A 27,302-nucleotide genomic window follows, 5' to 3' on the forward strand; every position below is an offset into this window, starting at 1 on the left:
TGTCTTGTCGTCTTAACACGTCTTAACTGGCACCCAAAGCAAAAGGAAATCGTTTACATCAAGTAAACCACTCTCAAAAGTCAACTCAAAAAAAAATTAATGTGAGCATGATTGGACATGTGCAACACAAATACACAATTGCTCGAATCACTTATGTTTTGTTAGGTTCAGTACACTGTACTGTCGTACAGATGATAAGCTTAGGTAGTTAGGTTCTCCAATCTTATTAGCGTTCTGAACAAACTTTTCCACGATAAGAATGACCTGAAACAATGGTGCTACAAGGGTCTCGTCAGTCAAACGGATGGAGCAGACTGCAAAACAGTGCTGCCTTTTGCAATAACTGAACTCTGCTTTTGGAGGGAGGAGTGCACACGCTCGACGCGCTCCAGATAAAGTGGAGTCTGCATTTCTATGAGACGGGATATCTGTATAACAGATGAACATAACATTTAATGCAAAGAAGAATAATGACAATATCTAACTCAAACATGATGAACAGCCGACTGCGATATAAAAACATGGGTTTATATAATGAATACAACCATGTTGCTAAAGTTATGTCTGTTTGAAAAAGGAATATAGGTTCAGACAAAATCATGAATAGTGCCCATGGCTTATATGTATTCTTTTGCTGCATTTAGAATGACTATACCTTTTAAGGAGTTACCTTGACCCCATATTTAGTAAACTGAATAATGAGGTGAGTTCTGAACAAAATCCAATTGCAAAGTGCTAATGGTACTTCACTAGTACATTTGAACTCAAGCAAGTAGCGACAATCACTAAATAATTTTTTTCAGTATTATTTACTTACCGCTCTACGGAATGCAAACATCTCTTCTTGGCCAGACAAAATTGCCACTAGGCCTGTAGGAGAAGGCGCTGCACCAACATTACCTTCTGCTAAAACATCCCTCCTAAGCTTTGCCCCTTCGGCTTCACCTTCGAACTGAAAACTGCATAACTCCCAATGTCAAATACCATTCTTGATTCTGTTGCAACTTAAACACTCCGTATTGCAAAATATTGCAGACAGCTGGAAGCATCAGGTACAAAAGTATTACCTCTCTAAGTCAAAAAGAGGTCCTTCATCTGTTCCTTGAAAAAGATCGTCAATGCATGAGGCAGCTAAACATACAAGACGACAGTGATGATTGTAGAGCTCATCAATAAGGGTGATAAATCTTCTTGCCTGAATGAGACATAGAAGTTCGTTCAGCATCAAATAAACAGAGAACGAAGTATCTGGTATAATTGTTAATTGCTGGATGCCATATCAACCATGTTTAATTAGTACTGACATCACATGAATCCAAATGATTCTAGAAAATCAAACAAATGGAGCTTGAAACCATCAAATAAACTAAGTGTTCTTTTTCTATTGTCTTGATGAATTATATCCTCTCAGTTTCCGTGTGTTCCGCTTCTGAAGCTCTACGACTTAAGTAGTCTCTCCATTGTTTAGCTGCATCCACTTCTATTTACATCACCTGTAAATTATCACCCACTTCCATAGTTCCATTTTATGTAAGCCAGAAAACTATAGATTAAGGGAATAAAACCAGGCGGAAAGTCAAGAGATCTGGTGTAGTTAATTTTTAGGGGTGGGATGTCTGCCTTTGAACTATATGGCATTAAATGAACATGATGATTGGCTCCCAACCTTTACTTGTATTTCCCAAGATGCAGCTTCCCTAGTCTCTCTCGATTTTTAGCCAGGCTGGCCGAAGATGGCCAGACCAAATTTTCATTAAGAGGGGAAAAAATACAAAACTGAGAGAGAGGCAGGGGAGAAGACCAAATCAACAGGATGCTGTTGATGCTGGCCGAGGCCAAGCAGTCTCAGCTTTTACACTGTACAGAAACCTACAAAAGGGGACAAGACCTTAAGCTACTGACACACACACACACACACAGAGAGAGAGAGAGAGAGAGAGAGAGAGAGAGAGAGAGAGAGAGAGGAGACGACCAAGTCATTCTCTCACGACTTTGAATTATAAAATTTCTTCCAATGTTTTATATTCAATTCAGTATTCACACCCCAGAAGCATATAAGTGCATTTTAACAACTAAAAAAATCAGAAAAGGACGCAGAAGAAATACTTTGTCACGAATCTTCATACTCATAGCCGGAATGTCTGTTATGAAAACTGTATGGTAGTTCCTGGCTATTGCTATATAGTCTGCAGCTCCAACCTGAGAATTAGAATGAGCAACGCATTAAATAATGAGATGCAATGTATTACATGATCACAGCTAAACTAACATAAATACGCGTGCATATAACAATAGGATTCATCTCCAAATTTAGATGGTCTATATGATGGATACTAAACATTTTTTTGACAAGCCACAATTGCCATTATCATGAATCATATAGTTTCTGCTCATCTACTTGCATTCTAAATAAATGTAAGAACAAGATATTACTGGGCGGCCACACAGATACTCGAAGTCAAATCTTGCCACACCATTACAGCTTTTAGGAATCTCAAGACACCTGTTCATGATTTTAACGTTAAATTCAGTTCATTTCAATAGTAAGAGATGATTTATGCTGTGGACATACCTCCCAAACATTACAGGAATGGTGACAGAAATAATGTTCCCTCCTATTTGTCTAGTTATATCATGCCACATAGCCTCATACATACTGCGGGTGTCAGAAGTGAGGGGCCAAAAATAGTGAATCTGTAGATAAGGTGGAGAACCATTAGTTGTTACATGAAGATAATATTGAAGATGCCATCCAGTTATAGAAAAGGATACACGTAAAAATTGCACTGTTTATATGGAATCCTAAAGTGCAAGATAATTTTAGTTATAGGGCCCACAAAAAAGTAGTTTTACGGTATACCAGCGGCATTTGCAAAAGAAGTAGGTAAGTTCCCTCATGCCATCGTCACTCAGGGTGCCAAAGCAAAGTAGTACTGTCTTACCATTTGCCAAGACATTCACTGGGTGTCTAGAGAGCAAAGTCCTAATGTCCTCAATATGATTAAGTCCAGCAACAACCGTAATTCAAACAAAAATTGTTAAAAGCATGTCAGCAGTCAAAACCATAATTCAAACAAAAAATTGTTAAAAGCATGTCAGCAGTCAACTAGATCATTTTGCAAACTAAAATTAAGGTATTGATCATGTGCTCTGTTCACATCAACTTATCAGCACAAAATTATTTAAAATATATATATCTAAAAGTAAGTGCACGAGTGATTAGATAACATAGAAACTACTTATTTTAATTCTCTAGCACATGAAAACCTGAGGTGTACCATTTTATGTAGACAAGTGTCATAATTCTCCTATGTTGCTTATATGCAGATAGAGATCAACCTGAGTTAAGCCATCTGTTGGAATTAGGCGACGATAGTCCTTTTCAGTTCCAACAAGAATTTTGTTGCAGTTCTCATCCAACTTAGATAATAAGTCAAGGAAGATTTCCCGCTGCATCCCGTCCTACAAAACCAACAAAGAAGAATGGAAGGTCAAATGAGCAGTACCTTGTAATTTCTAGTAGATGACTGTTGTACTTTGAAACATTAAGATCACAGGAAGATATCCAAGTATAAATAGGTAGTAGTAGCTTAAGCCATGGAATGATCCTTCGATGAATTTTAACTGATGAAGTCATAATTTCCTAGGAGAAACATCAATGCATTACAGGAATTATTTACTGTACGCACCTCTTGGCTAAACTATTCAAGAGGTTACTTTTCTATTACATGGTATCAACATAGCGATATTATCTTATTTTTTCATTGCATGTCAACAACCTGAGAAATGTGACAAAGTTGTTTTTATCTCTCATAAATAAAATTGCAAACACCTAGAGAAGTTTATTCCCATGTTACATTTTTTTTTTGCCAAAATATTTTGGCTGGGTCGGCCGACCAAATTTCATTAAGTAGAGTAGAATGTACAAGTTTTTGCCAAAATATGAAGAGTTTGGTAAGAAAGTGTGAATCCATGTACTGCACAGATAAAAAATAAATCACAAAAAGGACATGCCTGATTCAGATCTTCAGGCGCCTTATTACTGGTTGAAACAAGCACAGTTCCTGTGCTTAACAGTCTGCTGAGAATACCAGACAAAGCCACAACAGCAAATACATCGATAGTCTGCGTAAATGAAATTTCCCTTTACATTAAAAAAATACTATGGATCCCATAAATTAATACATTAACAGTTGAAACTAAATATTTGCTTGCAAGCTATTACATTCATACAGGAGCAGTAGCAAAATGTGCTCAAGAGATGCACGTGGCATATCTCATTGTACAGAAAGAATTGAGTATTTTAATTTTCTCAATGGGCATCAACCTCAAGTACTGAGAGAAAATAACTAATTAATTTGATACTAGACAATATTATTTACCATCATTACATGACACATTATCATGTTTGTCCATACTTGTGATACATAGTTCTATATAGAACGCCTGATATAAAACATAAACTATGTAAAATAATATATTTAGTGAAGAGAGGGCCAAGATAAGAAAGTTTAGATTTCACAAGAAATATTCAACAAGATAACTATTTATCTTTTCATGTAATTGCAACAATTGCTAAACCTAGGAGCAATCTGGTAAACAAGATCCTATCTGTGGCAGGAATGCCAATTCTCCTTTTAGGAATTCACATACAGGAAAATGACTTCAACATTCAAAATATCAAAGTTCAGGTACCTGTATCTCGTCAAAGCATAAAATGCTTGCCCCACTTTTATTTGCTTGTCTATCAACAAGAAATTTGTCTGCGACAGCTAAAAGGATATGCTTTTGTTGTGTATCTTGTTTGTACTTCTCTTCCCCAATCAGCCACTCCTTAATTTTCCAATCAAAAGGGAGGTTTGATATCCAACTGAAAGAAGTCGACTCAATGGACTTATCATCATCACGTCTCTTCCATACATCATGCATATGATCATGTATTTCAAGCATAGCCTGCATTAAAACAACACAACACCAACTGAATATGATGGTAACCATTCACCAAGTTAGTTCACACATTTCTTCTTTAGCTAGCACACAAAATGCAGTTAGGTACTACGAGTTCAATTGGACATGCACACTGCTCAATAAACAGCAGACCCAATTCTGAGAATGCCACTCCATTTTTATTGTTGTGTCTTTCATAAGCCATGAAACTTTTTCGTCTAAATAAATGGTTCTCTCAATATTATAGTTGTGTGTTCATTTGAATGAATAAACAATCACTATCATGCTAAACTAATTACCTCGTGAAAGTGGAATCTCCTCCTATGCTTGATAAGACCTTCTGTGGCCCCATAGAACATGTCCATTAGCATTGTCTTCCCTATGTTGAAAGTTGTTCATTAAGATTAATATAAGAAGTGCATCTAGAAGGACAATATTAAATTGGTAAATGACAATTCTTGAGTGCTCCAACAAAAATATGAACCAAGAGAACAAGTTAACTATAAATATGCGGGTCGTGTTAGGATATTAGAGGAGTGATGGGACAAAAAAACGAATCATAATGAAGTTTATGATGATCATGGCTAACTTTCATTAGGTTGTTCCTCCCCTACTAAGGTGGGAGCAGAGTAGCTCCTCGGCACCCTGCTGCCGTTGTAATTACACCTTTGTATATCACTTATTTCATTCTTAATCTAATCTGGTTGGCCTAGCTTGGGCCAACCCCGCCAAAAAAAAAAAATCACAATGAAGTTACTAATTGGCTTACCACTTCCAACATTGCCGTAAAGATATATTCCTTTCGGAGCAATGGGTGCAACAGGCTTCTGGCCAACCAAGGTATCCAGTTTCTTCTCTCGGTTCAAATATGAGACCCATTTTCCAACTCCAGGTTCTATATTTCCTCTTTTTCTCCTGCAATTAATCACCAAACGAAAAGTTAAATAATACCATGCAACACAATGAGCAAACAGATTTGTCTGCTTAGTTAAATTATTCTTTATTTGGCAAGCGTGTATTTTACTGGAACATTTTTATCATCATTTTTACTGTTATTGTTATTGATGGAGTTATGGTAGTCCGAACAGAACTCTATAGATGTACAAAAGGGGTAATGGAACTTCATCTATTTGCAAGAATGACTTACTGAAAATGCCCTACTACGGGGACAATGGATAAATTTCAATCAGAAGAAGAAATATCACCTTGACACTAACTTGTCAAGAAATCCCCTTTTCTCATCTATCCACACACCATCACGCTGTTTATCCTCAGCTTCTTCAACAAGAAGTCTCCGCCTTTCTTTCTCCCTGGAAGTTTCCCACATAGAGAGCCTTGCCTGCACTTTATGCAGAAATAATATTAGCGAATAAAATGAAATTGTATCAACTACTAGCTAGTACTATTAAACACAAGGCACGTGCAGCTTACATGGTAATCCTCCATTTCCATCTCGTATTGCTCAAGTCTTCTAAGTAAGTTGTCTAGCTGAGTTGCTACATTTTCCTGGTGGATGTCCTGCTTGAGTTTCCCTTGGCTCACAAGATCCCTGTAGAGCGTAAGAGGACCTTCAGATAGAACACAAAGAAGGGTATGAGAAAACCAAAATTAAGAGGAAATTTTTCGCATGCAGTTGGATTCTAGGTCAAAAATTGAAACAACTGATCAGGAACTGCATAGTGATGTGGAATTGCAACCATGAGATGAATGATCGGCAGCTCACTGGGGAAAAAAAAAGATGATATGCTACTTTTGGCACTTGGAGCGACCAGGTCACCGGAGAGGAGAGGAGAGGTTGGGTGGACGAGGACGATCACCTGGTTTCCGACCGCGATCGGTCGCGGTCGCCCCCGACGCGTCGTGGAGCAGACGGGGGAACCCGCCGGCGGAGTGCAGCGGCGCATCGCGGGCGAGGAGCGCGGCGGAGGCTAGTGATCGGCGAGCGACGGCACGGCGTAGGTGCGGTATCATCGGTGGCCGGGCAGGGGAAGGGAAGGGAGGGGAGGCTGGGCGGCGGAGGCAGAGTGGCAGTGGCGCCGGCGCCGTCGTGCTCGACCGGAGTAAATAGCCACGGCGTGGCCGGTGACGCGGCTGCTCTCCTCACCGCTCGCCCTCCTCGAGCTGGGCCTGGGCCGGCGCCTGCGCACCTACCTACCTCTTCCTTGATTGGGCCTGGCCCATCAACAAAAAGGTTAGTGTTCAATTTATTGGGCAGCCCATCTATGATGGGCCGATTTTACGTAGGCCCAACTGAATTTCATCCGTCACGTGGCGGCCCATCAATATTTATACCGGAGCATGTCGTCTCGATGGAACAAACACCTGGAGGAGGTTTCCTGTAGAACCCTCTGTATTACTCTCTCTATCCATCAGAATTTTTTCTTTTTTTAGCTGTCTAGGTACATGGCTGGAGATAAAATCTTAATGTGATGAACAGACTTGGTATTATACTTTTCTGTTCCATATGACTGGTTTGGTCTGAGCTCAAAATTGGTCTTACCAAAATATTTCTACATCGAAATTTATCCTTACCAATATCAGGTAAATAAAGTTATATTTGGTTTGAGCCAAGAATATGCCAAACGGAAGTTTATAGGGTCTTATTTGGCTTTTAGCCAAATGCATTGCCAAAGTTTGACACCAAACGAAATGTTTGGAAAATAATATCAAGATATTGGTAACGCTAATTTTGATCATACGCCAAGTTGATCCATAATTTAGAATTTTCTAGTGTTATTTACATTCATATAGATACTAGTAATTCTAAATATATATACAATTCATATACATCGATGTATAGATAAATTTAGTACATAACTTAAAAATTTTGTAATATAGAACAAATAAATTACGTATGTAAGCTTAGATATATAGTCAAGGGAGATATGTATATACGTGTAGTTCACGGTGTTTATTGATACTGCATATATGTCGATCTCTGAATGGTGGCATGGATGTTGCTGACCGATCGATCACTATAGGAATACCACTCATGCATGCATAATGCACTGATAGCCAGCCAGCCAGAGCCAACCGTACCGCTTGTACTACCAGCAAGCGTGCCGCTGAATTGCATGCACGCCCGGCCCTAGCTACTGGCCTACTACTACATAATACTACTATACACTTTACCTCTTTTATCTATCTGCATTCCATGGAAACTTTTATCTGCATTCCCTGAAAGACAAAAGCAAGCGCACACATACATCTATCCATCGGTCGATCATGCAGATAACCGAGAATGTTAGGTCGCTGTCCCCCATCCAGAGCCTAGACCGTCCAACTGATTGATTGGTTTTACCACTAACGCAAATTCTATTGTGTCACTAACCCCTCGTCTTTTCGATTTTACTGATGTTGATAAGCTAAAATTTAAATTTTTAATCTATAATTTAAGTTAATTTTAGATTTTTTATCATAGTTTATTTTTTAACATTTATATTTAGATATTAAAAATACATATATAAAAGTTTTACTTATAAATTATTTTTTCCATTGCAAATGTATCTTTTTCCACCGTTAAGCTAGCCAAAGGTCGAGGTGTAAATTTGCAGCCGATTGAGGGTTAATTTAATTAAAATCGCGAGAGGTAGTACGTACCATGCTACAGTACATAAAAGAGATTAGTATTTTGTTTGCTGTACATATGCATACAGGCGTACAGTCTTACAGAGTCTTGCATGGTTTTGTTTGCTGTGACAGTAGTACGAGCCAGTACTGTGGCTGGCTCGTTTCAGATTTTTCCTTTTTCCAGAAGAAACAAGCATATACATAATTATCACATGTTAATTACTCCTATATCCTGTACCTGCTGCCTGCCACTGCCATACAATCAAGACAAGATGTCTTAGTACTGTAAGATATACTTACGTGCACGGCAACGGCATTAGCTAGCTCGACCAAAAGATGAATTAAAAGTGCATGCAAAACCCACGGCAAAATGCATCGAATCAATCGTACACAATGAGCGCCCGCGGCCTGCACGCGGATTTTAGGCCAGCCCACCAAAATTAGTGGGTGCAGCCATCATCAGATCATCACCACGCATTACAACAGCAAACCCCAATCACGAGTTATTACGCATACAAAAAAGATCAACCGATCGAATAATTACAAGATCTTCCTGGAGTGCTAGATAGCCGAGGACCTTATGATCAATCACACATTCACACCCAAGTAATGTAGAAGATTCAGAAGGAAAATGTCCCCTTTGTTTGTAAACATGACATAACCAATATCATTATGAATTCTTGTTTTTTCCCCCAATTTTCATAAACAACAACCAACAAGTTCCCAGCAGAGTTGAACATAAGTGTCATAGTAGCCATTTTTGCTTACCTTGGTTCAGTTCATACTTCACAATGGCCACATACCACCAAAAGCTGGGTATTAACATCAGGGCCACACCTGGGATCATCTTGAAGCTCGATACAGTTTTCATACAACCAATGGTTCAAACACAAACCCAGAAAGAATTTTGTCTCCATCCATTATTTTATCATGTTCCTTTCTGGTTTAGTCTTGAGCTCATAGATTTGGGTGTGACCAGAATATATGCCATGAATTCAGAAAGCTTGCGGGAACGAAATAATCCTTAATTTTCTAACTCCAAAGATAAAATATACCCCAATGAACGAAATGAATCGTATACCTTCATACGACCAAGGAGGAAATGCATTTTTTTTTGGAAGTTCTAATAACAAGCTTATATACATGGTATAGCCTTCATTTACGGCTACTAACTAAATTGTGAAACAGAACATTTGACTTGCACCTCAGCTTCCTTCTCCTCTTCTGCAGGCAAACACCTCTCATGTGGGCAGGGCCTAGCGAAGAATTTGGGGACCTTATCTCCAGGCATAATAACGGGCAAGCCACACTCTTTCCCTGCTTTCTCGTCCTGCAAACAATATATGGGATTATTCTTAGCCTTTTAAGCCTTCAAGAAACGATCATTTGAAGTTAAAGACTGTAGTAAGACCTGCATACGAAAATAGTTGCTACTACCTTGTGATCAGATGTTGTCTTGCTCGGAGACGCAATGGAGATGACAGTGTGCTGGACCTCTTGGAGTATCACATCAGGATGCCGAGACCGGAGGAAGGCGCGGAGCTTGTCCCAGTGGTAGCAACAAGAGAAGATGCCACTGAGAGAGAAGATGACAAAGATCAGGAGTGCCGTCCCTAGAGGGAACCCCAGAGTTGGCCTTGAGGAATGCGCCATTGGAATCGTCATAGATGGAGCTGGCGTCAGATCTCCAAGACTATTCATATGAATCAACTGGCTCCTGCTCATTTGGTTAAGAACCCAGACTTGCAAGGTAAGGAGACTGGGTATTTATACTTGCAGGGCACCTTGCACGGACAGAAGATGATAATTGAACTGACTTGCACGGCCAGGAAGACGTAACCATCCGTGGTACTGGCTAGTGCTCTGGCCCACATGCATCTGCTGGTGCCTGCTGGTAGTGCTTGATGCTGATCTCATTGCTTGTCTTTTCCAATAAAAAGAAGTAGTTTAAATTATGAGCACAGCTTTATAGGGTGGGACGAAAGGTAATGAATTCACTTGGGATAAAATCTACAGGTATGCCCACAAGCAAATGTTTGTTAGGAAAATGATGATGAGATGATTTACTGATGTACTGAAATGCTTCAGGTTCAGAAGGAAAAAGGATAGCAGCTTAGCTGGGAAGCAGGTTGGCAATGAAACAGTTCATGCCGATTTTCTAAGAAAAAACAGAAAATTACAGAGATTCAAAGAGTTAACAACTTTAACCGAGTAAAGAGAAATCATAAGTGGACTAAAAAAGATTGGCACACAACATGAACCTACTATGCAAGGGCATATAGGAGATGAACTTGCATCCCTTTATCTAAGTGTGCTTCATCATTCACCTTTTGAATACTAAATGCTTTTCAATAGATAAAGTGCCAACAGATTGAATATCCTGGACGAAATCTACACTTGTGTACGGATGCCACACATGTAAAACTTACCAGGAAAGTGTGGCTGCTCTGCTGATGTCAAAAAAAAAAAAATGTGACTGCTGGCCATAACCTTATTAAGCCTGGAAGCCAGCCTAAATAAGGGAAACTAATTGGCGAGTTGAACTCTATGGTGTAAGTGCAAGAACAAGCTTTTTCAGTCATAAAATTCCCACCACGATACATTAGAAGGATCCAACAACTTTACAACTCTACACAAGGAGAAAACTGGGGGCAAAAGAATTGTAATCATAAATAATTCCATACTTAACAAATAGGCCAGCACAAAGCAATTTGTTCTTGGGTGCTGTCCTTCCTGTCCAAAATGGTGTATCAAGCATGTTTTCATTTTCTGAAGCAGCCAATAGGTACTAATATGTTTGCTAGCTAGGTTCAACTGTGACACGAGTTGGGCTACATGAGCAATCCAATTCACCTGTTTCCCACTTGGAGGTTCCCACATGCATAAATAATAACAGAGATAAACAACTTTAGTGATCGCACTACATCCTGTCGGAAAAACGATTTGTATATTGGTGGGCTCGTTTCCTGGTTTTTCTTCAATGGTTCATGACCTAGTATATGGAATCTGCAAACGTACACTCGCCACATGTTTGTAGATGCAGATTGATGAATTTGGTACAGAAAATATACTGATGTGAACGAGCAAATTTAGTGATCAAAATGAGCATGATGTATCGAGAGGTCTATGAAATTAGTATCAGACAAAAAATGTGTACCGTGGAAGAAAATTGTGTGGATAGCTCCAGCAAACACATGTATGATTTGACAGATTCTGCTCCAGTACGTTTATGAAGCAAACATAATATAATCATGTGGGTAGCTAAGTACCCTTATCAGTAAGAAGTATCACAAATTTAGGCTCTCTAGGCAGAAGGTGAACAATACATGTTGGAGAAATTAGGTTGATCAAATTACTTCCACATCATCCAGCCAATATGCCACTGTACTGGGGCCTAGCACCACTAGTAATGGTGATGCATCTCCTAGGCTCCTAGCCGCCTATAATAAAGCCATTTGAGAGGGACCTCTCAGGTAAAACGTTAGGTAAGCGCTGTTCTAGATTATTACAGAACACATATGAAAACTGTATTGCTTACAATCAATCAAGGCCTGGTAAATCAGGCATTAGATCCCAAATGCTACACGGCATAGTAAGTAGTACATTACTATGCTACACGGCATAAAATCACAATGATGGATAAACTTCATATTTATAATGTAACTGTAAAACTTAGTCACCAGACGTTCCATCATTTGTATGCCTCAACTAAAGCACCCTGATGGTAATCAGTTCCAACAATTGGAATTTCAAAATCCATATGGATTCTTCAATATTTGTATTCACTTTGTCTGACTATGTAAAAAGTCAGAAAGAAAGTTTGCTATAAATGATGGGATTTTCCCAATCATACTAATTCATGTCAAACTTTCAGGCTATAAAACAAAATACTAGAGACTGGACACAACTAACTGATTGTCCCCAAAAAACATAAAGCCAGTAATAATAGATGGTAAAATTGTTTATTATAGCCATACTGAAGATGGATATTTAGATTTGCACAAAGTTAACCGAAGGATATCGTTTCTACTTATGCTATTAATGAACTCAAAACACTCATGCAAAATAAGAACTTGATGTTATCAAACCTGAGACACTGAACTGACTGATCTAATGGAAGCATAACGTGGGCTGCTACCTTTATAAAATAATATATTTCGACCACTACATGAAGTGGAGAAAAAACTACATGAAAGGTATTAAGGATCTTGATTGGAGCAATTTTCTAAAGAAAACATGCTTTTGGTAAAGGTGCACTAAAGGTATTATCTTATGAACCAGGAAAAGAAAACTAGGGGAAGCATCCTTAAAAAGCTAAAAGTAGTTTAGATTTTAGAAGTCCAGAAACTGGAAAAAAAATATTAATCTAACTTCACAATAATCAAGCACAATGGACATCTAAAAAGGACAATTAATTTAGAGGAAAAAAATAGATGCAATAATCTTAGTATATTTTAACAAGTCATTGAACTGAAATGTAAAGATCATGTGATAAGCTGTAATGCTATCTCTGATTGAAATTATAGAACAAGGCTGCAGGAGAGGGGTTGCAGTTTTTACTTTGTTAATGCACATGATATTTTTAAAACGAAGTCATGGCAGTTAGCTCAAACACCTGACTTCTCAACACTCATATGGGCAAATCTGGTGTTTCTGCTGGATGTACAGTTAACCATTCACCCAACGCAATGTTTCTGTAACATGTGAAGTTAGTTTTGATTTAAATAGCCGAATCTAAAATGTAATATGACACTGTTGTGAAAAATATAGTTAGGAACTATTGTGAATAGTTCTTCTCCATATTAATATAAATAGCACAGTAGGAGAGTTTCCTTCTGTATTTTGTCAAAAGAAACATAGTTGGGAAACTAATCCAAGTAAAATGTGTTCTACATAGTACTACCTCCGTTCCAAACTATAAAAAGATTTCTGCACGTTTTTAAAACATATATGAACATATGGATGCCTCAGGTGCAGGAATCCTTATATTTAGGAACTTAGGGAGTAGCACATAGTGGCATGTCTCACATACCTTTTCATGGAGACAAAACGATTTAAATATCTTGATAAAATTTTATCGTGAATCTGTGGTGCCCTTCTCAAAAAGGTTCACTGCACAAACAGAATAGCGATTAGTTCATGTTTTGAGTGATAGCAAAGCTGTAATTAAAAGTTGAACTGGTATAGGTTACCAGACATCACAAAAGGAATTCATTAGTAATGATGCTAGCACCTTGACTTGCGGTGTATCGTCCAACTGCTTCCAGGCAATCTCCGCACACCTCGCTGCTCCATATCCCTTCTCACCCGCTCTGCCTCGTCATGCATACCCATGCCTGAATAGATGTTTGCAAGTGAAACAAAGTTACCTGCATTCTCCGGTTCCATCTCAAACAATGCTCTCCCTGCAACCTCTGCTAACCCCACCTCCCCATATTTCCTGCAACCAGCAAGAAGAGCACCCCAGGCTTTCACGGTGGCCTTAATCGGCATTGTCCGTATAACATCATAAGCCTGGTGTAGCCTTCCTGCCCGGCCCAAGACATCAACCAAGCATGAATAGTGATCTCCACAGGCCTCCACTCCAAATCTTTTAGTTAGAACATCAAAATAGTTCAATGCATCATCTGCGTGACCAGCATGGCCGCAAGCCTTTAATACGCCAAGGAACATAATGCCATCAGGCCGGACATTGTCCAGTTCCATATGCCTGAAAAGCGACATTGCAACATCTGCATGGCCGTGGAACGCATATGCTGATACAATAGAGCTCCAGACAACCACATCACGTTCCTGCATTTGGTCAAACACCTCCCTTGCGGCAGCGAGAGAACCACACCGTCCGTATGCTTCGATGAGGGAGCTTCCAAGGTGGCAGCTCGCAAACATGCCGTGCCGCATAGCAAAACCGTGAACCTCCTTGATTGAGCTCAACGCACCCAACGCGGCGCATGAGGGGACGAGCGCCAGCAGAGTGATGAGGCACGGGCGGACGGCCATTCTCCGCATCCGTCGGTAGAGCTCGATGGCCCGGGCCGGATGTTCCCCAGAGACAGCAACCGCGGCAATCACGGAGTTGAAGCAGGAGGAGGTCGGTGCCACGTCCATGAGATCGAGCTCCCGCAGCGCGGAGGCGACGTCACCCGATCGGATGTGGACGGAGATCATGGCGCTCCAGACGACGGCGTTGCGGCGGGGCAATTCGTCGAACAGGCGGCGGGCGAGGGCGGGGGAGGCGCAGGCGCCGTAGGAGGCGACGAGCGCGGAGGCGACGAATGGGCTGGAGAGGAACCCGCACTTGGCGGCGAGGGCGTGGATGGAGTCGACGGCAGCGGGAGGGAGGCGGAGGGCGGAGGAGGACTTGAGGACGAGCGGGAAGGCGAAGGCGAAGGAGGGGTCGGGGAGCGGGGGGAGGTCGGGGTCGGCGAGCATGCGGGTGAAGAAGGCGACCGCGTCCCGGTGGCGCGCGGCGTTGACGTGGGAGGTCAGGACCTTGGTCAGCGACGCCAGGCGTTGATGGCGCCAAGGCATCGCCTCGCCTGTGCAACCAAGACGAAGAAGAAGAAGAAGAAGAAGAAGAGAAGCCGATGCTGCTTGGTACTCCACACTGCAACGGCTCTATCTAATTAAGTACTTACTCCTATATGTTCAAATTAGACTTGCTTGAATTTAAACTCGGCTCAATTTTTTTTTCAGATTAAGCCGAGTTTAAATAGATCTTGATACGATCATGAGACTTGACAAATCATGATTCCTCTATTCTATATATTTGGAAGCTAACCGTTTTATTTCTTTGTTTTTTATGCACAATAGGAGTAGTTCAATTTGCATCCAAATGTATTGCTCTGTGCCACAAGCACCATCATGAATTCATGAGTCGCATCCAATTCAAATTGATCTGTTACATTCAAGCCAAATTGGCCGGACATATATTTGGGGACAATATGGTAACTACTAGTGGTTGTCTTTTGTAATCGGTATTTATAATAGAATAGAATTCAACATTATCATGTACATACAAGTGATATTTTACATTATTAAATTTGCGTGTAATCCGCAGGTATCATTAACTTGCAATATTTTTATTAATATCATCGCACATAACTTATTTAGTTATTTTGTCCATTTTTTCGTGTCATCTCCGAATAATATTCTTCAAACCCAAACGGTACATGAAACATTGCATAAAACATTTCCAGTACCATAAAGGCAATCGCAATTCACAAACACCACAACGATCGATACAGGCATACAGCCATCGGCTACTTGTTTACCTGCACTACAGTAATGCTTTCAAAAGTAAGTGTCCCGGTCAGATGTTAATCGTCGCAAAAAATGAGATGTTTTTGCAACCAAGGATGGCAGCATGTCCAGCCGATCGTTAACCATTCCATTCACCGTTCGTGTCAAGTTAAGAAATTTTGCTGCCCCAGATACTACTAATGCTTTCTTATGCACAATAACCCTGATTAACTCTCTCATCTAGCCTGTATAAATACACGGGAACATTGCTTGTACAATTTTGCTATTTGAACAGATGAAAAAACTGTCTTCGATCAGTCACAGCCCTAAAGATGCAATTGATCATTGGACCTGGGGTTCTGGACCCATAGCACCAAACCTTGCTCCAGCGCCAAGCCCAGCATTGGGTGGCCGTGCCACGACAACATTGTCATCAGCAAATAGCGCCTTGATGAATGAAGGAGTCTTCAGGGGACGTCGACCAGTCATACGTGGGTATACATCTTCCAGGAAGTAGTACACATGTCCAGCAATCATACCCTGAAAGAAACATGATTTGTCAGTTATGTGATGAGTGGCCCAAAAGAAGAAATTAACTATTGACAAGTCGATGATTCAGTCATACATCATGCATTCATAGTGAATAAGGACATTGTTATCAATTCTTTAAAACAGATGCATAAAAACGACATTCAGGAGAGTATACAAGCAGAATACTCAGTAAAAGGTCCTCTGTAATAATCAAGCAATTATGAGCCATTTAAGTTCAGAATTTTAACACGTGCAAACAATTGGAAGACTGGATAATACAAACTGGTTAAAGAAGATGCAAAATAGACAGGACAGCAACCGTTCCACTTCCTTAGCATTAATATAGACTGCTACATCATAACGTCCACAGGCATCGACATATATCACACAGAAATGCTGAATAGTGAACAATATCTAATGGATCCTTCATAGGTTACATCAATACCACTTGAGGAAAAAAATGGATACAGACAGACCATAGCCTAATTCAACTAAATTTGTTCTTACAGGATAATAAGGAAAATAATGGTTTCAGTTTCTATGCTTCTGCATCACGGTTACAACTATCAAAAACATCAATTGGCAAACTGCACAGAAATGCAGAAGAGCCCAGGTTCAGGCACTCAAAAACAATCAAATAAAGTTTTTTCCATTGTTTTATTTCACACTCATTTCACAACTTGCAACTAAGCAAAACCAAAGAAAAAGTTAGAAGCAGGATAACCAATAAAAAACCTACAACAGGCTCATAGCTCAGAGAAAATGGGGCAAACAATATTTATGCAAAACCATGACAGAAGAGTTAGCTTTTGACCATGCTCAGTCAATTAGCAATTCTATGAGGCAAAAATTAACTGCAATGTTGGCGGTCACAGTGAGAAGAAACATACCAACAGATCAACCCATGTGCTGCTTCCAACAAGAATAGAGAACCCCAGAAGGACCTGCAATTTCAAAGAGAACAATTCGCACAGATGTTTCTCATCTCTGACATTGTCAAAGTTGTATGAGGGAAATTTTACATATTTTCATTGTACCAGATAACCTGACAGTGTCAGGTAATGATCACAGGAAAAAAACACAGCCAGAAACAGAACAAGTGGATTTTCTCAATTCTGTAATGCTTTCTGACAATGAATATATGTCATCGTGCATGATGCAATGGGCATCCAGACATTTATCAGTGATGGTTGAGAAAATCGTCGTGGCATACGTTGTTATAGACCAGTTTTTAGGTCCTAGTTGAAGGCTCAAATCAAATCAGAAATGCATGCTTCAAAGAAAATGCATATACAATGAATTCTCCTTTTACTATGCAAAGCTATTAGTTTATTACACACTTCACCTCATACACCCTTCAATTATTTATTTGCTCCTGCAGTAACCCCAACAAAGACCTATTCCCCTTATTTACTACTACAATACTCCATCGAAAACTCATTTCCCTCCAATGCATGAGATATTAATTTTTACAATGCACCTTGACCCAATTTAAGCAAAAGATGGGTTACAAGGTAAAAGAAAGATCCAGCATCACGCACCAAGTTTCTGTGTTTTTTTTATACCCTAAATAGACCATTCTTGTGCCAAAACTGAAGAGTTACTTATACTATGAAACAGTGAAAGCATTTCATGATTTTCATCACAAAAATGAACCAAGAGAAAACAATTAGTTGGACAATGCTTAGGACAACTGGACAACTCTTGGGAAAAGAAGTGATTGGCTCATGGAAAAAATGATAATATATTTTAATCTGCAAATTAAGAAAATATTGAATTCGTTGGTGCTTTGAAACATTCCTTGTATAAAATATTCATAAAAACATGCAATCAATTACATATTTCAAATCTTCCAATTTATTAACATCCATGCATAAAAGAATGATTTATCACATGCAGATGATCTAAGAAGTCTTTAAGATGAGCATCAAGTGGGCATACTCATATTGTGGTATATGAAGAGGAAAACTAAAGGATAATTACCCAAGGCAAGTAAGCGGCAGTGAAGGTGAATAAACCCAGGAAGCTCATATGAATGAATGGATTGTGCTTGCTCCATACGTAAACCTGCAGACCAAAATCAGAAATTACTAAAAGTCTGCCTTTAAGTGCAATCCCAAAAATACAATTTTCAAAAGCCTGGAATTCGCTAAAACATGTCCTGCACTCCAAGCTACGACATATACAACTACATACTGAAAGTAGAGTGCTTAAATTTAGAGTCATACCATCATAAATGTCAGTGAATTGCTCAAGAACAGAATTCTGGCAAATGTCTCAGAAATATAAGGTATCATCCCACCAATCAGAACAATGCCAGTCAGGACAGTAGCGCCAAACAAGAGCATGTAGAAAAAGTCGGCAGTTCTTCCTCTGAATGAATTCTCCTCGAGAAGCTTGCAGTATCGTGCAAGGAAAAACATGTGGAACAGAAAGTCCAAATCTGGAGACAATAAAATATGGATTCAAGAATAAGAGTAAAGGAATGATTAAACTATGCATAAGGCTTGTTCAAAAATTCACTGTTAACTTATGATGATAACAGGAGAAGAGGTCAGGTCTTAGATGTAGTTTTCTAAATGCACTAGTATACTGTATACATCAGGAATATACAATTAGGGCCTTAGGGGACATAGAGATTACAGGGCAGACACAACTAATTAATTAAATTAAAGCATATGAGGACCGTGAGTGGGTATAAGGAGCTTTCACGTATTATGAGTTTGAAATACATTGTGATCATAATAAAATAGTTGCTAACAGTATACCACTTGACAAATTATTTGAAATGTCCCACCTAAACTCCTTAAGCAGCCAAATGCGCTTGTCATTAACCAATGTCACAGTTTAAGCTGTCCCACGATGTTCTTAAAAAGCATGTAGGTGTGTAAACCTTTCTGAATGAGTCATGAGCAGAATAGTTCCATTCTAACTTCACAAACGTCTATTTCAAACCTCTGAAAGGATACCCACAGTGAATTATCTTTGAGAGCTCTAATCATCACGTACGCATGGAAATCGGAGTGAAATTTATGATTGGAGTCCACACATGTATGCAATATAAGTATAGTAATTGTTTGTAAACTAGTGACCCCAATAACGCCTCGAAATCGCAGCAGCGTAAGAGAACGGTAAAAAGCGCATACCCATCTTACGGAAGTAGAGGAAGTTGGTGACGAGGCGCCAGATCTCGTAGTGCTGCACCACCAGCTTGGGGTTCAGGTACAGGTGGTAGGGCGAAATGATCTGCGCAAGGCGAGGGGCGTTAGGTGGTGGCCATCAGCGCAGGAGGCACTCAAAACAAGGATCAGATCGCAATCAGGGAACCATGGAGTCCTCCGATGGAGAGAGATAGAGACCTACCTCGAGGGTGCAGCCGACGGTGGTGACGACGGCGGCGGTGAGGTAGGAGCGCGTGATGATGGGCATCTGCCGGTACCACTCCTCCACCGCCTGGGCCATGTCCCCGCGAAACCCTAGCGGGCGAGCTCCCTCTCCCTCTCTAGAGTAAACCCTAATCGGGGGAATCGAATCGAATCGCCGATGAAATCGAGGGGTGATGGCAGCGGAGGGAGGGGGAAGGGGGTGGATGGAGAGAGAATTCGGCTGCGTGCGTGCGTGGAGTGTCTACGTTTTTTGTCCGGTGGGGATGGCTGCGTGCGGGCCCCGCCAGGTGGGCGGGGCCGACGTGTCGGTGGCAGTGACGTGGTGTCTTCCAATGGGAAAGCGACACGTCTGCGCCAACACGTTGGAAGGCCGGCAAGACGCCGCCGTTATTCGTTGACACTTCAAAGCTGACCTGGAATGTATGTTTTTGTCAAACACAGAAGTTACAAAGTGATTATTAAAAAAACAAGTGGCTGTTGGTTCCTGTGTATACCGCTCCCTTTTTTCACATTATAAAATATTCTAATAAATTTTAGATTTATATTAATTTATTAATTTATTTATAGATAAATCTTACAAATTACAAAATATTTTATAATATGAAATGAAACTAGAAGTTGTTTTAAAAATATAGACAATTATAATGTCACTAGTTAGCGTAAGGAATGTAAGAAATGGAAATGCCGGACATGTTGTGTGTTGTCTATGCCTGGATTGTAAACCGATATCACCGGTGGTTTTCCTAAAAACCTTGTTTTTTTCTGCTTTATAAAAAACGGGGCTATACAACTTTTTTTAAAAAAAACGTAAGAAATGGAAATTATCACAAATATAAGGATATTGATTTGATGATGATTGATTAATGAAACAAACAGTAGCATAGGTTTTCTTGTATTAAAAGTCAAAATTTAAAAATTCAAGTCTCTTAGCTTAGATAAATAATAAGTGTTGTAATAGCAAAAGTAAAAATAAAGTCAAACAATCTATATAACTTTGTCACCTGGACAGATACATAATTTAGATGAAGGGACCCATCGCCTTCTGGCCCTTCTACTTCTTTCAAACTTTTTTCCCCTCCTTTTCTGTCCCAGAGCAACCTTTCTTTGCTTCTACTTATATTTATAAGCTAAAATTTTACTTTTTATCTTAAATTTAAAATTAATTTTAAGTTTTTTAATCATACTTTATTTTTTAAAACTTTGATTTTTACTTGATAATTCATAAATTACTTTTCATTTGTCTTAGTCTTTCTAATAAAAACGAAAAAAAGGATCCTCTTTATTATCCCATTTCAAAGGCCATCAAAATAGTTATTACTATAACTATAAACTTTTTAGAAAAAAATCATTAAAAACCACGATACGTAAATACGACGGGTTTGGAAGCCTCCCTTGTGTTCATATAAACTAGGGTTGAAAATGATTCGGATAATTTCCGCCCAACTGGATCATTTTTCAGATTCGGATAGCTTCGTTCGGATAGTTCCAGAAATTTTCGGATTCGGAAGCGGATTCGGATATTTTTTTTCGGATACGGAAATGAACATGGTACAGGTGATATCTGTCGGATAGTATTCGGATTTTTTTCTGAATATCCGGACCTATGGATTAACCATTCAATCAAATCAGCTCAACCTAAAGAATTCCATCCCAACGGCCAAACTAGTGTTAAACTTAGGTGGTTCTGATTAACTGGCTTCAAGTAGTCTAGGCGTCTACGACTATACAACCACAACGGATATTTATTTTTATGATATTAGTAATTACTTATATTTAAAAATTTTGATAAGTTATATAATTATATTAAAAAATAACAAGTTATATTTCTTAAATAATACATGAAGCTTAGTTTAAGAGGTTTTTATGTTCCGATTAAAATTCGTCAACGTATTTATTTCGATTCGTATTCACTCCGTATTTGTATTCGATAATATTCAATTCCGTTTTCATATCCGAGTTTCTGATTCCAATTTCAAAAAAAAATATGAAAACAAATATGATACAACTGGTTTATGAACGTAATCGATCCGTTTTCATCTCTAATATAAAGCCCTTCTGACAGGCAAGGCATCATCAGGTGAGGTGAGCCGTGCGTCCCCAAAATATTTTGAACTCTCCGGCCGCCGCCTTCCACATCCCGCGGCTGCCGGAGCCGGAGGAGACATGGCTGGCAAGAAGAAGGCCGTAACAAATCCCGCCTCTGCCTCCACCTCCACCTCCACACCCGCCGCCAACGAGCGCTCGGCGCCGAAACCCCGCAAAAACCCCAAGGAGGAGGGGGCACCACCGGCGACCACGAACAAGAAGAAGCGCGACAACCCGGCGGCCCAAGGGGGATCCAAGCGCAAGAAGAAGCAGGAGGCATCTGCCGAAGCGGGGACGCCCGCGAAGAAGGCCAAGCGCCAAGAGGCGGAGCCCAAACCTCGGAAGCACAAGGGGGCCAAGACCGAGAAGCAGCAGCAGCTTTCCGGCGAAGTGGAGAAGCCCACGCCCTCCGAGAAGAAGAACAAGGAGGCCAAGCACGAGAAGGAGCAACCATCCGGAGGAGCGGGGAAGCCCGCGTCACCCGCGCCTAAGCCCACGCCCTCGAAGAAGAAGAGCAAGGAAGCCAAGCCCGAGAAGCAGCAATCGGCGGGGGGAGCGGGGAAGCCCACGCCCACCAAGAGGAAGCTCGGCGATGTGCAGGAGCGAGCGTCCGGTGAAGGTCAGCCGCGCTCGCCCACACCCACGCCCACGAAGAAGCGGAAGGACAAAGCGGCGGCGGCGGCTGCCGACCACGGCGCGGGAAGCTTCCCGATGGCTCGGGTGCGGCAGATAATGCGGGCTGAGGACGCCACCGTCCGCCCTTCCAATGAGGCTGTCTTCCTCATCAACAAGGCCACCGTATGGTTCCTTTCTTCCTATTTCTTTTCACTTTACTCGCATTTAGCTACTGAAATTTAGTTCATGCAATGATTTGTGGTGGCAATTACAAATCCTAGCATCGGAGCTACTCCATTCTAATGCGATGTTTTGAGTTGGACTGGAATCTAGTTTACTCGTGAGGTTTAGGCCTTGTTTAGTTCCCAAATTTTTTTTCCAAAAACATCGCATCGAATTTTTGGACACCTAAATAAAGCATTAAATATAGATGAACCAAAAAACTAATTACACAGTTATGGAAGAAATCTTGAGACGAATCTTTTGAGCCTAATTAGCCCATGATTAGCCATAAGTGCTACAGTAACCAACATGTGTTAATGATGGACTAATTAGGCTCAAAAGATTCGTCTCGCGGTTTCTAGGCTAGCCGTGAAATTCGTTTTTTCATTCGTGCCTGAAAACCCCCTCCGACATCTGGTCAAACATTTGACGTGACACTTTTCCCAAAAATTTTCTCAATCTAAACACCACCTTAGTTGGTGATGCTATGATCGCCCGCAAGATGTTTGATGAATTGTCTGAGATGAATACGATCACACAACGTGAATTGCCTTTTCCACCTCTAAATGGTAGATGATTCTGCGGTGTCCAGAGTTTGATTTCTCTGCCTTTTCTGCTACCAACTGTCGTAAGGAGGTTTATGGTTATCTCTTTTCTGTTAGTGTTTTGAGGGGAACTTGCTAAAATGTTGCTGTTGTCTGATGCATTAATCCTATTTTACTGGTTTGTGGTACTGTTTTCAGTTTTTCATTACGCACAGCCGCACACAGACCCTTTTGAGAAACTTCATTCAACCTAGTATGTACATATGTATGTGGAATTCCAATAGCATGCCAGCTATTTGTTCCACATAAAATTTACCCAGTCGCTGAAGAATCTGAGTCAGGCAACTGATATTCTTCTGTAGCAGTTATATGCTCGAATAGCTTATCTGAACAAGCAAATCAATTTCCCTTTTACTCTTATCAAATTTGCAATTCGTGTTGGTGTTGGTATGTTCTACACCCTTCCAATTGTTAGGTTCTACTACACATCTTGAAAGAAAAAAAGTTAGTCTAGTAATGATATGGAATCCCAATGATGCACTCGTATTCACTCCATGTATAATGTAGGTATTTGCTGTAAAATTGACTCAAGGCTACAGGCTACGGACGATTTATATTTCTGACAACTCTAAGCTTGATTGTCTGATCTGAGAAAGTTAACAAGATCATTTTCTATTGTAACAAAAAGATAGTTGTATGAATATATTAGTAAGAACTGCTCTCCCAATCAGGAAGAAAAAATATTTTGAGATAAAAGGTTAAGGAGATTTGTTTTCATGTATTGTTGGAGTAAATGACACTTTCATGCATGTGACCAGGTAAGAGAAAAAAGGAAGAAGAATGAGAGTATATCATTTTCTTACAGGACCTATTAATATTTAAGATATAATATGAAGAATATTTTTTTCATGCTTTCTTAATATCTACCACTTCTTGTGGGAAACAATGGATTCTTTACATAGTTTTTCTGTCAGATTACTCTGATACTCATATGGGCTACTGTTTTCACTTTTATGTTCCTTATCCAAATCTGATTCGGTTAATGTGTTATATTGCTCATTTATACCTGTAAATTTGTAACTGAAGGAGATATTCTTGAAGAAGTTTGCGGAGGATGCTTATCAAAATGCTCTGAAGGATCGGAAGAAGTCAATTGTTTACGATAACCTTTGTAAGTTGCTTATTCATTCCTATTTGGTTAAAACTTTCTGAATTGCTCTGTTGGAAAGAAATTGCATTTACAGAAACATTAAGGGGACAGTATTTCTAAGATTAGGGAAAATGTTGAAACATTTAGACAGTACACAGAAAAATTAGAAACCTAAGATGGATGAGCAGTTCTACTAATAACATACCAGTACATCATCATCTGCTGTCTCATTAGAATTTTTTAGTTGAAATATAAACTGCACTTGTCCTGTTAAACAGTTACTTAGTGTCCATCCTTTTATTTTCAATCTTTAATGGAGAGCCTTTCAAGAGTGCCAATATAGTCCAATAGTATTTCCCATCTGCAGGTATATGTTCTTTACTTTTTTCTTTCTCAGACGTGTTTGTCAAACCAGGAGTGAAAGAACAATCAATATAGAGTCATACTACGACCATCGTGTATAGCATGGCATCTAGCATCTAGTTGCTGATGCAGCTTGTCGATGCTCCGAGATCATTGGTTAGAAAGATTCTATTGACAAGAGCCAAAAGATAATATTGTCTCAAATTGGGTGGAGTTTTATGATGTGTCCTACAAGTTGCAGCATCAGACAGTTACATACTGCCAGCAGCCAAGCAGTATGGCCTTCTTCAAGCCAAAGCATTTCAACCTTTCAAGTTCCAAACATACTTAGGATGTTCTGTTACACATAGAAACTTAGCATGGTCTTGTCAATACTCTTGTTTGCTCTCCTTTTTCTTGATAAACTGTGTGCAATTAGCCAACTGCAACTGTAATGATTATAAGTTTGTAGCGCACACATTTCTGAGATGTTGGCACAGAATATTGACAAGCTGCTAGCGCATTCATGCAGTGAAGAATGCTTTTATTTCTGTATAAGGCAGTGTATAGAAATATTGATAGGTTTATGCCATCAATAAAGATATTTGTCAGTAGTGAAAATAACTAATATCTCCGTTTCATAATGTAAGATGTTTGACTTTTTTAGTTGCAATGTTTGACCATTCGTCTTATTCAAAAATTTAGTAGAAATATAAAAAATGACAAGTCGTGCTTAAAGTTCTTTTGATAATAAAGTAAGTCATAAGCAAAATAAATGATATTTTCTTTGAATAAGACAAATAATTAAATATTGCAACAAAAAAAATCAAACATCTTACATTATGAAATAGAGGGAGTATATCAAGTTAGGAATTTCACTCTCTTCATACAGGTGCTGTATAAGTGCGCCTCAAATAGAGTTATCCTACAAAGTCGGAGTCTTAGGAGAAATAATCCTGTAAAACATTGTTCTTGTGATCCATGATGGCAGGATCATCGTCCAAGATATGAACTTTAATTGTGACCTGAGAGATCATTGTCCAACATTTTTATCCCGTCATAGATGTACTCTTTTCTGGATGGGCTCACCTTGCAATTAAAGTTCATTGTTCCTGTCTTCCGTGACGTTGAAGAAACAGTTCATTTTATATTGCTTTCGTTCTTTTTTTCTTCTTGATGGATCTCACAGCATGTCTGCTATCCTTTTCAGCAACAGCAGTGTGCAACCAGAATAGATACAAGTTTCTCTCAGGTCAATGTTTGTCTTCTTTTGCAAAACCCATGGAAACTTATTTTAATCGGCGAAGACTCTTCATATGCCGTAGCCTTTTAGCAATATCATATTACTTACGATCCACTTATATGGTGCCTTTGCTCAGACTTTGTTCCACAGAAAGTTACAGCTGAAGACGCTTTGAAGGCTCCAGTTATCAGCCAAGTGAACCAACCACAATAAGTTTCTAGTATTCCAAGCTGCGAGGTATGCTATGTTTTACCTTTTATAGCTTGTGTAAGGAACGTATTACTGGAAATTAGGATTTCATGTTGTGAAGCAACATTCAGCTATTCCATCCTGCAGGGAGGTTATGTTCTGCATTTGTAAACGAGTCCCTCGGGCCTTGGCACCTTGTGACATACTCGATGTTCGGTAGCTTAAAAGAAGGTTAGAAGGAGAAAAAACTGAGAAAAAGTTACGCATGAAGGAAGCATCATGAACCTTTTCTCCTGAGAATCACTTGAAATCTGCTTGCTTAGAACATGAAAACAAAGTTACCATTTTTTCTCCGTAAGCTGTTGGTTATGTAAGAATGTATCATTATAGCTTGGCCCAAAATGTTAGCATTATAACTGTTGGTTGTGTAAGAATCCTTCTCTACAGAATAGTCTTTTAGCCATATGTATAAGCTAAAATTTGAATTTCTAACCTTAAACTTGGAGTTAATTTTAGGTTTTTTCATTGTGCTTATTTTCTAGCATTTGTTTCTGTATCAATAAGAACACATATATAAAAGTTTATTTACAACTTATTTTTTATTTATAAATACTCCTATATTATTGAGCTTTTACCTGAAAAAGCCAAATGATGATCTCATATATTGCTTAAGTTGAGTAGCACTTAGATGCATATTTAGTTTTTACCCATTACCACTTGGAAACTGGATCTGATTGGAAGCGGATCCTTGACGTTAAGTCAGAGGAACGTTGTCGCTAACATATGAATCTCACTATCCATGTAGAGGATCTCGTTCCTTACTATCTATCGGTGTAAATGTGCTGTAAATGTGAAATATAGTATTTCACACTCCTATGTATGCGACGGTTGTCTTGCACTTCATGGAATCTGTCACCCCCATTGTTTTGCTATTTATTAACCAAAAATTAAATTTAGATTTGATTTTATGTTTTTACCATGGTTTATCTACCATATCTGCACATCATGATTTGATTTTCTCTCTTAGAACAATAAGGACAGTATAAAAATTGTACCCACAAATTCGATTCTCCTGGATGGGTGTGAATGTGACTACTGTGCGAGTCGAATCTGCACCGAAATTTGTGTGTCAAGTGTCAACGCTTCGTTGCGGGGGATTCTCGGAACGAAGATCCAAGTACACAGTACGCGTGTTGGCTGCACATGGGGTTACTGACTTGCTGCTGATGCCGCCA

At 39.6% G+C, this 27,302-nt stretch overlaps 5 protein-coding genes across 9 annotated transcripts; 1 reads left to right on the plus strand and 4 right to left on the minus strand.

Moving 5' to 3' along the window:
* Nucleotides 1–6: 6 nt before the first annotated feature.
* LOC102708886 (putative ATPase N2B) lies at nt 7–6,970 on the minus strand. Of its 2 annotated transcripts, XM_015835262.2 has the most exons (14): nt 6,765–6,970; nt 6,379–6,515; nt 6,153–6,286; nt 5,717–5,862; nt 5,247–5,326; nt 4,696–4,953; nt 4,015–4,125; nt 3,340–3,462; nt 2,573–2,694; nt 2,434–2,503; nt 2,107–2,199; nt 1,068–1,195; nt 818–959; nt 7–428 (listed from the first exon to the last, which is right to left on the minus strand). In XM_015835262.2, exons 1-14 carry the CDS (start codon nt 6,916–6,918, stop codon nt 297–299), a joined length of 1,830 nt encoding a protein of 609 aa, XP_015690748.1. In that variant the 5' UTR covers nt 6,919–6,970; the 3' UTR covers nt 7–296. The 2 variants fall into 2 exon arrangements, with proteins under 2 accessions (XP_015690748.1, XP_040378579.1); XM_040522645.1 differs by lacking the exon at nt 6,765–6,970 and having other exon boundaries at nt 10–428; nt 6,153–6,291; nt 6,379–6,434.
* A 2,120-nt stretch (nt 6,971–9,090) lies between these two features.
* Nucleotides 9,091–10,258, minus strand: LOC121053937 (uncharacterized protein At5g65660). Its single transcript, XM_040522575.1, has 2 exons — nt 9,955–10,258; nt 9,091–9,847 (listed from the first exon to the last, which is right to left on the minus strand). Exons 1-2 carry the CDS (start codon nt 10,240–10,242, stop codon nt 9,686–9,688), a joined length of 450 nt encoding a protein of 149 aa, XP_040378509.1. The 5' UTR covers nt 10,243–10,258; the 3' UTR covers nt 9,091–9,685.
* Nucleotides 10,259–10,360: 102 nt separating this feature from the next.
* Nucleotides 10,361–15,108, minus strand: LOC102716948 (putative pentatricopeptide repeat-containing protein At1g03510). Its single transcript, XM_040522574.1, has 3 exons — nt 13,751–15,108; nt 13,550–13,629; nt 10,361–10,441 (listed from the first exon to the last, which is right to left on the minus strand). Exons 1-2 carry the CDS (start codon nt 15,046–15,048, stop codon nt 13,617–13,619), a joined length of 1,311 nt encoding a protein of 436 aa, XP_040378508.1. The 5' UTR covers nt 15,049–15,108; the 3' UTR covers nt 10,361–10,441; nt 13,550–13,616.
* Nucleotides 15,109–15,836: 728 nt separating this feature from the next.
* Nucleotides 15,837–19,880, minus strand: LOC102717229 (derlin-2). The gene is made up of 6 exons (XM_006650846.3): nt 19,654–19,880; nt 19,437–19,536; nt 18,519–18,733; nt 18,274–18,357; nt 17,181–17,234; nt 15,837–16,299 (listed from the first exon to the last, which is right to left on the minus strand). The coding sequence occupies exons 1-6, from the start codon at nt 19,750–19,752 to the stop codon at nt 16,102–16,104; spliced, it is 750 nt and encodes a 249-aa protein (XP_006650909.1). The 5' UTR covers nt 19,753–19,880; the 3' UTR covers nt 15,837–16,101.
* Nucleotides 19,881–21,763: 1,883 nt separating this feature from the next.
* On the plus strand, nt 21,764–26,608 carry LOC102717506 (chromo domain-containing protein cec-1). Of its 4 annotated transcripts, XM_006650847.3 has the most exons (5): nt 21,764–22,559; nt 24,230–24,314; nt 25,846–25,887; nt 26,015–26,115; nt 26,215–26,608. In XM_006650847.3, the coding sequence occupies exons 1-4, from the start codon at nt 21,840–21,842 to the stop codon at nt 26,089–26,091; spliced, it is 924 nt and encodes a 307-aa protein (XP_006650910.1). In that variant the 5' UTR covers nt 21,764–21,839; the 3' UTR covers nt 26,092–26,115; nt 26,215–26,608. The 4 variants fall into 4 exon arrangements, with proteins under 4 accessions (XP_006650910.1, XP_015690506.1, XP_015690507.1 ...); XM_015835020.2 differs by lacking the exons at nt 25,846–25,887; nt 26,015–26,115; nt 26,215–26,608 and adding an exon at nt 24,661–25,247; XM_015835021.2 differs by lacking the exons at nt 25,846–25,887; nt 26,015–26,115; nt 26,215–26,608 and adding an exon at nt 24,691–25,247.
* Nucleotides 26,609–27,302: the final 694 nt, after the last annotated feature.

The sequence above is a fragment of the Oryza brachyantha genome, chromosome 3 (genome assembly GCF_000231095.2).
Source record: "Oryza brachyantha chromosome 3, ObraRS2, whole genome shotgun sequence".
Lineage (NCBI taxonomy): Eukaryota > Viridiplantae > Streptophyta > Magnoliopsida > Poales > Poaceae > Oryza > Oryza brachyantha.